The sequence below is a fragment of the Macrobrachium rosenbergii genome, chromosome 9 (genome assembly GCF_040412425.1).
Source record: "Macrobrachium rosenbergii isolate ZJJX-2024 chromosome 9, ASM4041242v1, whole genome shotgun sequence".
Classification (NCBI taxonomy): Eukaryota; Metazoa; Arthropoda; class Malacostraca; order Decapoda; family Palaemonidae; genus Macrobrachium; species Macrobrachium rosenbergii.
Window position 1 is genome coordinate 22273636 of NC_089749.1, and position 17362 is coordinate 22290997.

Consider the following 17362-nt stretch of genomic DNA (forward strand, 5'->3'; position numbering starts at 1 on the left):
CACATATGGAGGATTGGTTAGTGTCTCTGTAGTTGAAGCAAAATCCAAGCTAGGAAATTGTCCAAAGTGATGAATGAAGTTTGAAATAACCAAAACAGTTCTGAAGTCTAATTTGTGGTGAAATATCATATGAGTTGGGGCCATTTTATACCCCTTAGGTGTAAATAAGGGCAATTTCCTTTAAAATCAGAGATTTATTCAGAATTAGCAGTCAAGGATTAGAAGCTCTTGTAGAAATATTCCCTTTGTCACACCAGTGACAAACATGGCCCTCCTTTTGTAGAAAAGTTAGTCGTTGAGGTCTTACGCGGAGTTGCAATTACCATTAGATAATTTCCATACATGAAGATGAAGAGACTATAGGCATTTGTGGAACCTGTGAAAGGGCAGTTTTAGAAATTTCCTCATGAGCAGAAGGATACTGGCCATGGCTCTGACCTAATCCACACGGTTAGTGAACCACTCCTATTAAGGCCAGAGTGTTGAGTATCCTCTTTTCTTTTTGTTGATTATAAATTTAGTATTTTAGGTGACCAATGGGAGGAAGGCATAATGTATAGTATATATTTTGATTTTTTTGTCTGCAGTATCTTTTCTATCCCACATGGCTGCTGGATCCAGCCTAGGTAAGCAGTAGAATGGCAATTTCTTGCAGAGCAACTATACTATAGTCTGTGTCAGCTGATCTGTCACCGGAATATTGTCTTCATTAGACCTAAATTTCATAATCAATCAATCAACAGTTTGTCATAGCAATACTGATCATGATATCGCCTGCTGATTGGCTTAATTCCATTTTATTCGAATGTAATCAAATAAACTTTGAATATCCTACCAAAGTACTTATTTATATGGAAGACAAGGGAATATACACAAAATACACAGTGTTATAAAAACTACGTACAAGTAAGAAATAATGGTGAATGTATGTGAACCAGAGGAGGAGGACTGCAGGAAATGATCTGACTTGACTTTTGGACTCAGAGTTGCTGCTGAAACTGAATTCCTGTTGCTTTTAACCTAGTGTGGCAGTCTGCACTTATTTAATGTAAAATTCCTTGTTTTTAAATCAACATTACATGACACAAACATCCTTTAAAATGTATGAAACTATTGTAAACATGCCAAATAACTTGACTGCAAAATATATTTTTTAATAATGATTGTTATAAGTATTTTAAAACAGCCAATGTAATAAGAAACAGAACTACAAACTCGAGTTATTGCTTAGGTTTGTTACGATTTTGTAGAAGTATACATAATGTTAATATTACCAGTGTCTAACATACATGGTTCACTTAGGTCTTTTTCTTTATAAATTTTTTCCTAGTCGATAAAAGTTATCAATTTGTGAAATAAATTGTAAGAAATACACAACGGGCTCGTGACACCTCATAAAATTAATTTCTAGTCTGAATTTTGCATACACCTGTACTTGCTATTGTCTTTCTTTCATGCTGATCTCAGTACTAACTTTTCTTACATTGTTTGTTGTGCGTAATTAAACAGAAATCACTTAGTAAGAATAAAACGGGTTAGACCTACAGTGCACTTGGAGGTGAGGGTATTGATTTAGAATTGAAACCATGTAATTTCTATGTGCTTATCTTATGTTAGCTTAATGAAACTAAGCTTTCAAAATACTTTCTCAGTGATGCTGAAAGAAGCGCATTATTTCTAATGGTTTTTGAAATTCGTTTCTACCTTGTCTCACACTCAGTGAGTTATTGGCTACTAACTCAGAAGACCTTGCAGTATAACCATAGTTAGGTTGTGACTTTGAGTATCTATCTGCTATTTTGTTTACACTGATAAACATTTGGCTGGGCAAGGCTGGTGTGAGGTAAAATCAGCTTAGGCCTACATATAAGGGTGCATTCCCCATTCAGTGTTACTAAATATAGCAAAAGCATATTGTAAGAAAAATCAACTATTGGAGGCACACTTAGAGATGTATTTTTTACAATGTGCTTTTGGAGTGAGTGCTTGGAGTGCCAGGGTTCTATGGAGGTCTCGGAATACACGAAGGAGGTGGTGAAGGAGTCCTGGGAGGAACCCAAGGATGAGCCACCAGGTGATGATCTGGAATAGTTAGTTTTGTGCTAAATACAGGGTATTGCTTTGTCTTGTGACAAGTTAAGGGTAGGTGCTTCAAGTGTTCATGGACTGATTCTGTGAAGAGAGCTCATTGTTGCTTTAGCAGCCTTTTATTGGCCAGAGTCCATTGGTGAGTTGTTTGAACTTCCACAGCTGGGAAGAACTCTGTCTCTGTCTTTTGGAAGATTGATGTCTGAAGGCATCTGTATTCATTGAGTAGTGATTCTTGATGTGGCTGTGGGACTAAGTATGGAAAAGTTTATGACATTCAGCGAAGGAAGGGAGTTGCCTCCCTAAGTCTCACTGCTTGTCTCCTTGTTAGCTGGTTCTGTAGACAAAGAATTATCCATAGTTGAAGGTCCAGAATGCTACAAGATGGAGGGGAGTGAGTCTTGTTCTCAAAGGACAGAGTAAAGAGATGGAAATGAAAACACAAGGTTGTAGGTGAACTAAGAAGTCAGTCCACAGATTTTTCTGGCAATTTACTGCCAGGAGCTGCTTGGAGGTCTGGGTAGTGAGAGGTGAAGGATAAGAAGAAAAAAGCATTGAAGAAATGATGCTTTAAGTACCGACAGCATATGTAGTGCACATCACAAAGGCTAGGAGAGTCAGCAGTCTTCTTGCGAGCAAGGGGACCTTCCATGGCAGGTGAGATGACAGGAAAGAGCCCCTGCTTTCTTTTCTAATCAGAATGGTAACCATGAGGCCTTACTGAGGGAGCAGATATGGGGTGAGAGCTGAGGGTATTGTCTTAGACAAATGGAACTGGAGAGGGGGTACATGTTCAGAAGCATAGAGTACAAAAAGACATCAGCAGGAAACTCCAGCACGGGAAATTCACACGTCCTTTTAGGTGGTAAAATGAAACAACTGATTAACAGACTAATTACATATGACTATTGCACAGAAGTTGAGCTGAACACATTTATTCTATTACTCCAGGAAGGTGGATACTGGAGTAAGGTACAAGTTTGCCCAGGCAGATGCCAATGGCAGAAAGTCACAGGACAGAACAAACAAAATAAGCAAACAACATTAGGCCCACACACAAGACTCACTAGGCCACATTTGCCAAAGCTCAAATCTCTGGCATGGCAAAATTCACAAAATTATAAAGTTCTTAAAAACAGAGACCTGAAGGTAACAGGTTGCTGTGTGTAAAAGTCAAAATTACTGTACAAGAACAATCTCTAAACCAAATACAGAATAGTTAATGATGAAAAAGAATAAAAGCAGTGGTAAAATGATGGCAAACTGGGAAATTTCACACAAGATTTTCTGGGAAGGGCGATGTTGTGGACTTCAATTCCTGGAAAAAGTGAGGAGAGTAATAGTGACGTGAACAAATCTGGGCATTTGCAGTAGAGGCCTCTCAGTATGAATTGTTGGAGTTGGTTTGACTGGGTATATCTTGTCGATAGAAATAAGGCAACAAATACTGTAATTAGCCATTTTTGGTGAAAATAAGTAAAATTTTGCTGAAAAATATTGATTTAGCATAATGTGCATGAAGATTCCAAGTGCCCGTGCAACACTACTATTTGTAATATTTGCAAGGATGTTTTTGAGTCCTGTACTTGTTAAGGGGAATCAAATGAGCAAGATCCTAAATTCAGCTCTTGTTACCTACCATAGTGGACTTTTGCAAGCAGCACATAGTCATGATGAGTCCTGAATAAGGTAGGATTAAGCTCCATTGATTCATGATTTGAATAGTTTTGGGGGTTTGGAAGTTTTCAGTAAAAATCTCTGAAAATATTAAAAGTGTGGTATGTAAGGAGAAAGTTATTACTGAAAGTTCCTGAAAACTTTTGAGAATGTGATGTGTATAGTGGAAATATCGCAGTTATAATGAAAAATCTCTGGTGAAGACCAAAAGAATGATGTGTAGAGTTTAACATGAAGCCTGTTGATTGGTAAAAGTTGCTGTATGTTGTGATGCTTCGACAACTGCTAAAAAGTGAAAGATTAAAAGAATTTGTTTATGACAAATTCTGTGTTTTTGTCTCATGAGAAAGAACCATATTTTATATAAATATTTGATACTGAGTTATTGAAGAAGGTTTAGATATTGAAAAAGTTGAATGAAAGAGTAAAGAATGCTTTTCAATTAATTTCGTGAAATCAGTTTGTGGATTTTAACATTGTATCTCGGTGAAGCGTGTTTGACTGTATTTAATAATCAGTGTCATGCTAGAGTAACCTTTATTTTGAAAATAAAGCTGTATGTTGATGTGATGTACTGTATTATTGTCCTCTTGAGAATGTTCATAGGCTATTAGTAACAGTAGGCTATTAGTAACAATGTGTAAAGTAATTATGAATAGCAATAACATTGAAGAGCAAGGTTGTGAAGTAAAATAGTAATTTGTTTTCCATGAAAAGATTTGCAGCTTTTATGATATGCAAGTGTTGATATTTTTTTCATGAAAGCTTCCTGTAGTAACATTTCCTAATAAAATCTTTGCTCCTTGCACAAATTATGGTTCTCTTGATTTCTGCGTACAGTACTGTACAGTATTTAAATATTTATTTTTCGTTTCTGAATTTATTTCTTTGGGCTGAAAACTTTTAAACTTAATACAGCATGACTGAAAACTTTTAAAATTTGTACAGCATAACTGTTTTTTGTTTTGTGAGAAACTAATTTCCTGATTCTTGTGTAAGGCACTGAGACAGTAATTGTTGTTTTTAGGGTTACATTTTTCTGTCGCCTTGTGTACTGTTGTAGTGTCTTCCAGCTTCATTGTTAATTGGCATATTTTAGTGTTAATGATATGATTCATTAGCTAAAGGTTGTGCTACTGGAAAAAGGGTGTTCAGTCATCCAGACCTGACTTTGTCCTACACAGTAGGCATTTTTTGTGTGTTTACCAACTAGGGGGGTCTCTTTCTCTATCTCACTTCAAGATAAGTTGTATATCCTGTGGTGTTCTTGAATCTTTGGTTTTAAGTTTATTACCTTTGTGAAGGTCAGAACAATTGGATTAAAATAATTCTTATCCTTTGGGATGGATACCACACTGTTATACTTTTTTATAATACTGATTTGTAATGTGTAACACTCAGTTTGTACTATCACCATTTTAAATCACTAACAACTATTACTATCATATTAAGAATCGTTTTTCCTTTAAATTCAAGAGTAGTTGTATCAAATGAGTCATTCCCTTTAATGTTGTAAACATAAGCAATAAGGTAGTAGGTGACTCACATCCTATGGAGGCAAATGATAATAATTGGTAAGGAAGTTGACAAGGCTGTATAAATTGAGTGCCTGTTTTGCATAACTAATCAACCGGACATCATCTTTGTGATGTTGTGTGCAAGACAGTTAGCCTGTTCAAGGTTTGAGCAACTTCAGTTTCTTTGCATGACTTCTACATTGTGACAACCCATTCATTTTAGAGTTCTTTACACTCTGTTCTCTTCTTTGCAATACTTTTACTTAGTACTTTATGTTGTTTGGTATTCTTCTTGATGTGGGACATCAGAATAAAATGAAAAGTATTTTGATGTTAATTTTTCGTTTTCCATTTTGCAACAGTTACTGGCTTACACCAAGGGAAAGTTTTGTAAGAAGAGTTGTTAAGAGAAATTTTAAAGTTTTTAGTTGCTAGATGAATGTACTGTTCATCATACAGGTAAAATAACATAGTTCTACTTTAGTATTATGTGTTCATGGAGCTGTTTAGGAAAGATGTGATTGAATTGTGTAACACTAAGAAGCAAGAGTTGAGGTCTGAGAAACGCCTTGTGTTTGCAGGGGAATGTGCAGGCGTATGGCACAGAGCAATCGTCCTTCACCTCCTGTCGTATCTGTGGTCAGCGGTTCCATGGCGTTTATCAGAAGTACAACCTGAAGCGTCACATGAGCATCCACACGGGAGAGAGGCCTTATCCGTGTCCACAGTGCTCAGCAACATTCAATCAGAAAAGTAACAGAAAGAGGCATTTGGAAACAGTGCATGGAGTGTCATCCATTGTGCAAGCTGCTGCAGTTTCTCTATTGCCTCAGGCATCAAGATCTCATGATGCTGGAAACCATCCTTCTTCATCTGCTCCAGATCAACTCCCTGGGACTATGTTTCCCAAGGCAGTAAATGCTATTGAACACACATCTGCTCATGGTGATATGGCAGCCTTACAACATAACACATTTGCCCCTGTGCAACAGGACAAGAAATATTGATTTACTGCTGCCAGTTCTGTTGCAGTTCAGGGAGCAAAAGTTAATTTGTTTTAAGTTAACAGGTAATTGATACAGCAAAGTGCAAGTTGTAGTAAATGTTCTATTTATTAAGTTGGAGAAAAAACTTCAATATACAGTATTTGCATTCTCTGTGATCCTCCAAGAGCATTATAGAGTTCCTTGAGATGGGTTATTGATCAGTTTGCCCCCGTGGACTATTCACGACTCCCATGGAAATGGTCCTAGATTTATCTTTTGAAAAGAAACCTGCAGGAAAAAGTGCTTGGCCTGCTTCTTAGGCATAAAAGTCAGCACTGTACAGGTATAAGCCAGAGTTGTAAAACTTAAAACAAATCTATTGTATATCACCCATGTTTCAATGGTTGCCATTACAGATCTTGTTGGAAAAAGCTTGGATTGTTTATTATTCACTTGAATTTCTATTTACAGTATAATTGTGGATTTTATAGTTTTTTATACAGTTCATAACCAGCAGGATAGAAAATAACATACCCCAAGGCCCTTAAGCCCCTTAAGCCTCCATTAAAGCATTTTGAAACTTATTGGAGAACATTCTGTATGCAAAAATATATAATGATAATCAACAAAATTGTTAACTTTTAGACAGTTTTGTTGAAAAGACGACTACTGCAATTGTGAGAGGATCTAGCATGTAGATAGAGCAAAGTCTGCTTTATGAAGTTGGGTTTGTTCTTCAGATTTAGCATATACCTCTGAACAGTATCATCTTGTACTGTGTGAGATTGATTTGTAATTGTTTCATGTATGGTAAAGAATCTTTGTGCTCTTTCGTAGAGCTGTATTGCAGTTCTTTAAGCTTAAACTTCCCTGATCTCCCTTGTCAGGCATTTTTTTTCTTGTTCTTGGTAGATTCTACATAGGGTGCCACATGTGCTTGACACTGTGCTTTTACTTTTCTCAACATGCTTTTGCACAAGGCATTATTTTCCCCAGCTTTGAGTGGAGGTATGAAGATTAGGTGTCAGCCTTTGGTCAGTTTTACATTACCATTTCTCTTCATTGGAACGTTTCTAGTTTAGTCTGTGTTCCAGAAGTTTTGAAATACATTTATGAGTAAGAAACCTTCAATTCATTACCAAAGGATAGAATTCTTTTGAGGCTGGGTATCATTCTCTTTTATGGGGCTGAAACAAATTTTGAGTGGGTCTGTGTTTCCTTTGGTGTAACAAAACCTTTGTCGACTGATTTTGTATTTTTTTGGAACAGGATAAGTTGTAGCAAATTTTGTTTGATGTAGGAATTTCTAAATGTGCAATTTTGGTATATGAATGCTAAATTTGGGAAGTAGAAATGTAGAAGACACAGCACCTGTATTTTTCTGTGTTATAGCCGTTGTATTCACCATTCTTGTTATTAGAAAAAAATGATATTGTTATACAAAATCTAATCGTCATAATTATCAGTTATTGTATGAATGGATCCCTGTTATACTGACTGCATCAGTTACAGGAAACAAGGTTTCATTGTGCATGCCCAATTCGCAGTCCACCATTCACTTATTTTTACATGTAACTTTGGAGTATTCAGATGTATTCATTGTTTCTTGAGCTACACATAGTTCAAGCTTTTGTGCTTTTTGGTATTTAGTGCTGTATCTTCTGTTCTCCTTTTAAAATTTTGCTGAAAGGACCCTCCTGTCCATACTGTACACCTCAAGCGCTTGATGTGCCTACCACTCAGGGATGTGATTTCCATTATATTCTTTGCTCACAGAAGCCATCTAGATTTCCGAAATCATCTTTGGCTCCCCTGTCTGCCATCTGTGGAAATTAGTCCTGTTGCTTCTGGATCTTCTATTCTCTTTAGAGGCTCTTCAGTTTTATCCTCCCTCAAATGCAATTCAGGGTAAATATGATTAATGGGTCAACTGTTTTCATTCAAAATAAGTTTTTATATGTACCCATTATTTGTAATCTTCAGTGCCCTCTTCCCTTCCCATCACTTATCCACATGGGGATTGGTACAGAAAATGAGTGGTTTTGGCATGTGCCAAACAGTGGACTGCAGGTTGCGCATGTGTTTTGGACTGTTCTTCCTTTTACTTTTCATGTCTTTGTAACTGGAATCTATTTACACAAAATTAGAGTTATATTACAATTGATGGGTTTGATGATAGGTGGGTTTGTGTAAATGACGTGGTTTTTCATATACATATTATTGGAAAGGGTTCGAAATATGTCTATTAAATCAGATGATGGTACTGTATTAAAGACAGTTAAAGTACATTGACCTTTAAAAATTTACAAGAATACAAAGGGGACATTATGTTGTAATGTGTAGTGTACTTACAATTCCACATGCATATGTTTCAGTCGTAATGGCCTGAAGAATGAGTGTTAGATTTCTGAACAAACAATAGCACCATACTTTTGGGCCATTTGTGCCCCAGTTGTATTAGAATTTAAAATGTGTGAATTTTCACTTGGAACAGGCTTAAAAACTTGATAAAGTGTTTATTGGTCCACTCCACATTTTAGCTAAGGCTAACAGCAATTCCACTTTGTATTTAGAGGAAGCTAATTAGAAACTAACCTGTCTTATTTTCTAGCCAAAGACTTGTTACTAGGAATGACCAAAAGCCCCTTTTCAGACTCCACACGAGTTAAGTCTTTGTCTGCTAAAAACAGTTAATCGAGATGGAAATCAAATACAATTGCTGTTAGAACTAACTTAAAAAATCATATTAAAACCTTTTGGGTTATCAAATCAAAAGGCAGTCATAAAATCAGTTTCAATATGTATCAGTTTGTATCTGTTGTCAAGGTTGTTTTGAATTTACAGTAACCATTTAGTTGGAAAAGTATTGCCGTATTAAGTACTGTTTTAAATCATGATTTTGCTGTTTTTTTCCAATCTTTCTGTAGTTTCAAACATACATAGATTTTTCATTATTTTGCATGTTTTGGCAGATTTTGATTTCTAGATCCTTCAGCTGAATAGCTGATTGAATTCACTGTGTAAGACTTATGGGAGTTTGATTGCTCTATTTTGATTGCTGTGCTGCTTGGTGGTTTTATATCATTCAATTTTCTTTGGTTTGTTGGTTTCCTGAGGAAGTGTTTGGATAGTATTGTTTTCTTTGGTGTTGTGCTTCGGAGTATCATACATATATTGAAATGAGTACATTAATAGCATGTAAAAACAAACGAGCAAGTTTTAAAAATGAATTTGCAGTAGTTAATTTGTACAGTGCTGTAGAATGCAGTAATCTAGCTGGAAGGAAATAGGTAGTCTCATGTTCATCATAAGAAATTACAGAACCTCTACTCTATTAGGTTAATATTCCATAACCAAGGAACTTTCTAGGCAAATCTTAAAGTCTTAAGAAATTAGCGATTTTCCCTTTTACCTGCGAATCTAATTTTTCTCTTTTACTTTTTTGTGAAAATTGTTTTCAGTATTGACTTTCAAATACTGTACTGTATTTATAGAGGGAAAGGAAAAAATTTGATTAGCCTTGCTAGGCTGCATGATGGTAACTTGAGTTACACTTTAAATTACAGTATAGGGCTGGTGTGGCCTTCAGCTGAATGGATGTGTCAGTTTATGTGGCCTAATGCTCTCTGAAAATAAAGGGGAACATGTTCTTTGTCATATCTAAATTACAGTTTAATTATGAAGAATTGAGGGTTATGTAAGTGTAAGGAATAATATTTTGTGTCCTTCCTCTGTTGTTTGGATAATGGTACGTATAAGGGTTGATCTTGATTGGTCTTTACTATTACATTATTTGGATATACAGTAAGTACAGATTAACCTCACTGAAAAAAGTGAGATTCAAAGAATAATGTTAAGTAGTGTTAATAAAATCATAGTACTGTTGAGGTATATTGGTTGTTTAATTTTTAGTTTAGATTCAAGTTAAGTCCATAATGTGCTGTATTGCAGGCAACTCTGTTTTGAAGTATATGACAAAAATATGCTCTAGTCAGTGTATCGTTGACGGACATTATTAGTTTCAAGTCATTTAGATTATATGGGAAACATGTAGGCTTAGTACTGTACTTAGGTTTTATGGTGTTTTTAGTAATAAACTTCCAAAATGTTCTTAAGTGAAGATTTTCTAATTTCAAGTATGCTGATAGGAAGGAGAATAAATTTAAAGATACAGAATAGGAAATGATAACATTGAAGTATTCAGAGACCACAATTGTATCTGGGTGAGCTGTGTATGTCAGTGGCTGTCTCCTGACTTGGGTGTTGTTTTCCAGATGTCGCCAAGAGGAGACTCTCAGCCTCACTTGCAACTGTCCACTTCGGAGGTCGCTATCGCGAGGGCTCTCCTCAACATCCCCAAGCAGTCACCCAATTTCTCACCTAGTGCTGGTGCATCAGGATCTCAGCACAATACGTCACCATCATTCACATCCAAAGTTCCTACGCTGCTCTCCTTTGCATCTGTGGTCAAATGTCACAAGGTCGCCACCGCCACTTCCACCTCCTCCTCAGTGAGCATTTCACCTCTGACATCATCTGCCGCTGCTTTGGCTGGTGTCAAATATTCATCATGCCCAGAGTGCGGGAAGATATTCCGAGGCGATTACCACAAGTACAATCTGAAGAAACACCTCACCATCCATGCTGGATTGCGACCATATCCTTGTCCTGTTTGCCATCTAGCCTTTAATCAGAAGGTTTCCATGAAGAGGCATTTTGCCTCTGTTCACAGGAACTCAGAGGCAGTGCAACCTGCCACGCATTAGTCAGTCTTCAGTCTCATGTAGTAAGGGCATTTTTTTAACATTTTATTTTCCATACTTTTGAATTTGGGAAGAAGGCTGTTTCTAACTCTAGCTGTGTAATATACTAATGTTTAGTTAAGTGGAAGGTGAATAGTTTATGCTCATGGCTGTTGTGGTTATATTGTTGCCTAGAAACTTTAGATATCTATTATACTGTAATCAGAACATAGGCCTAATAAGTTCATGGGAAAGAAAGTGTTTGCTGCCTTCTCTTACTCTTCTTATATTGCAGCGCAGAATTTAAACTAATGAGGTCATAGGCAGAGCATCCAGTGATTTAATGTCTGTACAGTCATAGAAATTTTGTTAAAAGAACAGAAATGCTCAGGCCTTGGTCATTATTTTCCACAGGATGACATCAAGCGCATGGGCACCCTGAGCGACGCTGTGTGCCATTTATGTGGACAGAACTTTTATGGCGTCAACCGCAGAAACAACCTCAAGCAACACATGGCCATCCATTCGGGGGTCAGGCCCTTTCGATGTCATCTATGCCCACAGTCATTCGTTAGAAAAAGTCATCTTAATCGGCATCTAAAAACCTTGCATTGCCAATACGTGCAATGAATGACATGGGGATCTTAGAATAACAGTAAGAATGAATGAGTGTGACCTAAAATTATGTAAGAGGGAGATGTTTATGATGATAATAATTTCTGATGAAAAGGAAGGATGATATTGGATTGTTTCCTGTTGGCAGGGGAGCAGTGGTTACCCCTGGGAGGGAGGAGGTGGAGGAGGAGGAGAAGGAGTAGCAACAGCATCTACTCTATGGTGGGAAGAAGCTGGAGGAGGAGGCACTGGGGCCGAGGGCACTTCAGTCTGCAATATTTGCGGACGTGAATTTCGAGGCAAGAAATCTCAACGCACTTTCAACCTAAAGCAGCATCTGGGTATCCATGCAGGCTTACGACCTTTCCAGTGTCCACTGTGTAGCCAAGCCTTCAACAGAAAAAGTCACCTTAAGGGCCATCTCCTGGCCCGTCATGGAACAACATTACCTTTATAGTAAATTCTTCCAGACTGTATTTTGTGTTCATTCTATGTATTATGCAGTAGGTAGTGACAGGTTAGGAATTGTCAGTGGTAACAGCTATGCCAGGAATTGTAAAGTTAATGACATTCACCAATACTTGACAGTTGTTTAGCAAAATATTTTGAACTTGAATTCGCAATGATATGGTGAGTCTGAGATGAAGCCTTGTGTTACAGAGTACCCTGTGTCACCCTCCGCTTCTTCCACGGCCGCCTCATGCATCTTCTCTTCCTTCTCCTGTGGGTAGTGTAGGAGTTTGCTGCCCTATATGTGGAGTCCATTTCAGTGGCAAGTATCATAAATATAACCTCAAACGTCACATGGATATTCATCGAGGTGTACGTCCATTCAGCTGTGAACAGTGTGGTCACCAGTTCAACAGGCGACACAATTTGGATAGGCACATGGAACGTGTACATGCATCCCATCCTCAGCCACCAAATTTATGAGAATTTAGAAAATATCACTTACATCTCAGAATGGCAAAAATGAAAATGAGAAGAGTTCTTTCACCAGTGACCTGATGAAGTGGGTGGGAAATATTTCACAGCGTATACCCTGTCCAGTATGTGATAGTGATGCGTAACTGATGTGTTCACATTAATTTTCACATCTTTTGTCTGCAAATTAAGTAAGGTTAAAGACTGATTATACTAAAAATACTTGTCCTCATGGGAGTAAGATTCTGTGAAGGAGATTATGTAGATGACAAAGTTAAAAGTGGCTTTGAGTGAGTGATCCACTGAGACTTTTGTACCCTTTTCAGGGTGGGGCAAGTTCTGATCATCAGCCGACTTGGCCTGTTCAACATGAGGAGTTCGCTACGGGTTCCGGAAGCCAGAATCTTCATGGAGAATCAACGTGTCACCTTTGTGGCAAAACCTTCCATGGGCGTTACCAGAAGTATAACTTGAGAAGGCATCTTTCCATCCATGCAGGATCAAAGCCTTTTGTTTGCATTTACTGTTCCCATCGCACTAATCAGAAGTATAATATGCAGCAGCATTTACTTGTATGTAGAAAAAGACCCAAAACTCAATTGCAAGACCCATTAAGCTCACAGTATTCTGTTGATTCCACAACGCATGCCCAGAAATGAAAAGGGGGGGGATTATTTTTTTTATGAATTTGCTGGAAGCAGAAAACTTGAGACAGTAGTGACAGATTATAATGACAATTATTTGGTGGGGAGTACAGTACATTACAGTAATTTATATTGATGAGCAGATTTTTTTAAGGTTGTCCAGTATTAGTCCTACATCTTTGGTAGGAGTATCAAACTGTATCAGTGAAGTTTATAGCAAACTGCCACTCAGGCAAAAAGAATATTCTGTAACCACTGTAGTTATACATCTTGCTTTTATTAACTTCTGTGAAGTTAGTGTGGAGTATGTGCTGTATATCTGTGATTCCTTCTGAAAGTTGCTGTTGCAAGACAACATAGATACAGTAATTTCCTATGTCTTCATTTGTAATTTGTTACTGTGTGTCGTTCATTACTAAGAGCAATAAGAAAATGCTTGCCATGTTTAATGATGCTTTTTTCTCAGATTATTTATTTTCACAGTTTCTGTACAATATTTTTTTTATAGTTTCGTGAAGTTTGGTTCTTTGATTGTCAACACTTACATACAGAAAGTCATTTGAAGCCCTTGCATTGCTTCTGCAGCATTTAATAATGTTTCTATACTGCCTAGCAGTTTTTCAAGTATCATGAAGTTTTCTATTTTTTTTTATTATTTGAAATAGTTAGCGTTGTTATTTTATGAACCATAACCTGTACTCACCCTTGTGGAACAAAGCTACTAGCTTAATTAACTGGCTTAATTAGCAAGTTTCTATATTTCTTGAATAGTATTTTCATACCTTTAGTCAAATTTCTAGTCTTGTGTATGGCTGGCCTGAAGCAATAATCTTCAACAAAGGTTAAAATTTGGGGAAGGAAGCAAGGAGGGAATAAATAGTAAAAGGCATTATGTTCCAGGGAATAGAATGCCATTTGGATAAGAAAAAAATAAATCAAGAGGCTGGGTGTTAAATACAAAAGGATTGAATGATTGCTATATCTCACTAGGTGATTAAAGCTTTGTGCTGAATCTTCTGCATTCTAGATGCCTCAGCCTTCCAGTTTAATTGATGGAGGGGGCTTTGATTTGGGTAAAAGGAAGGCTGGCCAGTTACTTTGGAAATTCATATAGTTGTGACCCAGTTTTGTTGGGATACTCGTGTCATTAATACCTTATTTTAAAGTACTGTATTTCTTAAGGAACAGAAATGTCACAAGCTTTTACACTACAGCTTCCTTCTCTCTTAAGGAAGACTGTTAGAGCTCTTGAATTGCTCTTGAATTGAAGATTCCAAGAGCTTTTGAATTGTAGGGACTTTGTCTCCCAGATTGAATCCTTTCCTCCCCTGTGCATTCTACCCCCTGTGATGTTTTTTATTTATTTATTTTTTTTTTTTCCTGAATGGTTTGAGACCCACTCACAAAATACAACAGCACTGTGGTTAAGAGAGCTAAGATTATTGTCAAGCAGTTCTCCCAGTCCTGGGTCCAATCTTAACTTACTTGACCAACTTCAAGACAGCATGAGTGCTGGCTTTATCCTTGGGGTAGATGTGGGAGCTACTTAGGTTAAATATGATAGTCTACAAGTTGACCAAAGTACTCATATATTCCTGTGTGGGTCTCAAGAAATGTTTGAGATTAAAAAATCAGAGAAAATATGGTCTAAGTTCAACCTTGACTTAATTTGATTCTTGTAGGATGGCAAAAAAACAAATTCTAAAATAAATTTGGTGATGAATATGTTAATGAAAACCAGAAATAAATTTAACTAACTTGCAGATTATGGTAATCTGCATTTCAAAGGTAACATCATATCAAAGAATAGTAGTGCTATATATCATTTCTGACCGGGCCATAGTAGCTTGAACTTAAAAGAGTTCAGTCATAATGGTAAAACAGTGGTATGTGATTGATGCTAATTTCAGCTAACAAACTTGGAAATAAACTTTTTAAAAAATTGTCTTCATATTATTCAGCCCTTTCAGTTTATCCAATTATGAATGTTTTAATAAGCTGAGAATAGTCCCTCTGGTCCAATCTTTGTGAAGTCAAGATCCCAACTTTTTGTTTTGATTAGACTTTATTGATATGTAATTCTGAACTGAGTATATTACTCTTGCTATTTTTATGCTGTATATTGCTACTTGCATTGGCTTATGATGGTTACATGGCAATTCTGCTTTAATTTTGGTTTAAATTGTCACAATTAAGTTAGGAAAGAAGGTATAGAAACTCCTTCATTCCAAAGGGGCAAAATCTTTCATAGAGTATTGATGGTGAAATGTAAGATATTTTCATGTGAATTCCTTTTTCTTTAGTGATGATGATTAGTATTGCTGCAGTCATGGAAAAAATTGAATTGTCCCAAAATGACATAAAATGTTCAGTTATGCCATTGTAACTGATGTACCTTATACATTGTATATATACTGTATATAGATATATGTATTGTATAATAAAGAAATAAAGTAATTTGTAAAACCTATATCTCTTTTGTTGTTCCTGTTGTTAAGATGTTGATAAATGAATTTTGAAGGGGTTGAATTATATTATAATATTTGCTGGGTTATTAACCCTTTTCAAAACTGACATCAACCTCTGATGTCATCCAGTTCTCAATTGTTGTTATCCCAGTGATGTCAACGTACCGTACGTCATCCGTAGACAAATATTTTGATTCACCGCACCTAAGATATATTGTTCAGACCCGTCCACTGTATGACATACTCAGCTTGTTTTGAGAAGGTTCAGTCAAAATGAATAATTTATTACACTATGAGAAATAACTTCATAATAACTGCTCAAAGGGAATCACTGCTAAACAAGCGCAAAATATAAAGTGCGTGTAGCACTGACAGAATGAGCTAGCAACAGAAATCTGAAAGTTATCATGTATTTTTCAGTACAATTTGGAGGGAATCTTGTTAATATTTTGTTTCCAATTCTTGTTAAAAATAAATTTTTTTACTGATAAATCTGTTGGGTATATGAAGTCTAGGGCAGTTGCATTTTCTTTGACACTGCTTTGTAACCTACATCTGGTAAGGGGAAAGAGGGATTTCAAAACAGCATTTTGAAAGCTTTGGTGAATTAATGCATTGTGCATGCTGATTAATCCCTTTGTATTGAAATCTTCCCAAGCTATATTGTCCACCATGTAACACTAGATATGCAGTTCATTCTAATAGTCTTGCCTGTTCTTCTGTGAGGTTCATACTCCATACATTTTTTTTTTAGCAATTTTATTCCTGTTGTGACCAAATTGTGGAATGATCAGTCCAGTCCTGTAGTTGAATCAGTGGAACTTCAGAAGTTCAAACTTGGTGCAAGTACTTTGTTGAAGAGGCTGACAAAATCCTCATTAAATAGTTTATTTTTTGTCTTAATTGTTGTACTTGCTTATTTATATTGTTTGCTCTTATTAATCTTATTTTGTTTTTCATTTGTTATTTCTGTGTCACAATGTATTGTTTACTTCGAAATTTCCTTGTCTATACTGGGCTGCTTACCCTGTGGATGTCATCGCAGTCTGCTTTTCCAACTGGGGTTGCAGCTTGTACTGTAATACTAATATTAATTAACAAGAACTAAATGAACTAACTCAGCTTTTTATGTCTTTAATGAAATCTCAATATTTCTTTTCATTTTTATTAGATACAAAGCTTTTCAAGTCTTGAATGAAATCCCAGTTTTTCTTATTCATTTTTATTAGTTACAAATCTTTACAAAGTTGCACTTGTCATAATCTTCATTGGAAAAGGTTGTATTTTACTAGTAAAATAATAATTTGCTTGATATGGCCATTTCCAGTCTTGAAGGAACTGCTAATGTAATGTAAAAAATCAGCACAAGAATGTTTTGGAATTTTGTATGGATAACATATTATGGGTCTGTTTGGATGTTTGCCATACAGTATAAGTAAAGTACTGCATTATCTCTGTCCCTCTGAAAATCATTGTTTTCATCTTTAGGTGCTTCCTTATGCCCTTATTTCACCATGCTGTGGTGTAGCAACAAAGCTTATTCTTTTTTTTGCACAAGTTGGTGGGATTCCAGAGTTAATACTTTATTTTTGGTGATCTGTTCAAGCACTTGTTTCGTTGAAAATTTTTAAAATGTGTGTGATGATCTTTTAGCTGTTTCATTTGTGCCATAAGGGTTAAGATGAAGAGATTCCCTGTTGT

The 17362-nt window shown here is 36.3% G+C and overlaps 1 protein-coding gene across 21 annotated transcripts in view; it reads left to right on the forward strand.

The window, feature by feature from the left end:
• The window catches only part of LOC136841573 (longitudinals lacking protein, isoforms H/M/V-like), a 131829-nt gene that overhangs the window by 71185 nt on the left and 43282 nt on the right, over positions 1 to 17362 (forward strand). Inside the window, exons 5-10 of one of the 21 annotated variants that reach the window (XR_010854009.1) lie at positions 5864 to 6351; positions 10543 to 11054; positions 11425 to 11665; positions 11774 to 12081; positions 12286 to 12674; positions 12876 to 15663. The exons of 12 other annotated variants lie outside the window; for them this stretch is intronic. Coding sequence is in view for 3 of the 9 variants with exons in the window: in XM_067108610.1 (XP_066964711.1) it covers positions 12876 to 13208 (333 nt within the window). In the remaining 6 variants the exon portion in view is untranslated. Of the gene's footprint in view, positions 1 to 5863; positions 6352 to 10542; positions 11055 to 11424; positions 12082 to 12285; positions 15664 to 17362 lie in introns of those variants that run through there. 8 more of the 21 variants (XR_010854008.1, XR_010854004.1, XR_010854005.1 and 5 more) reach the window with 8 other exon arrangements.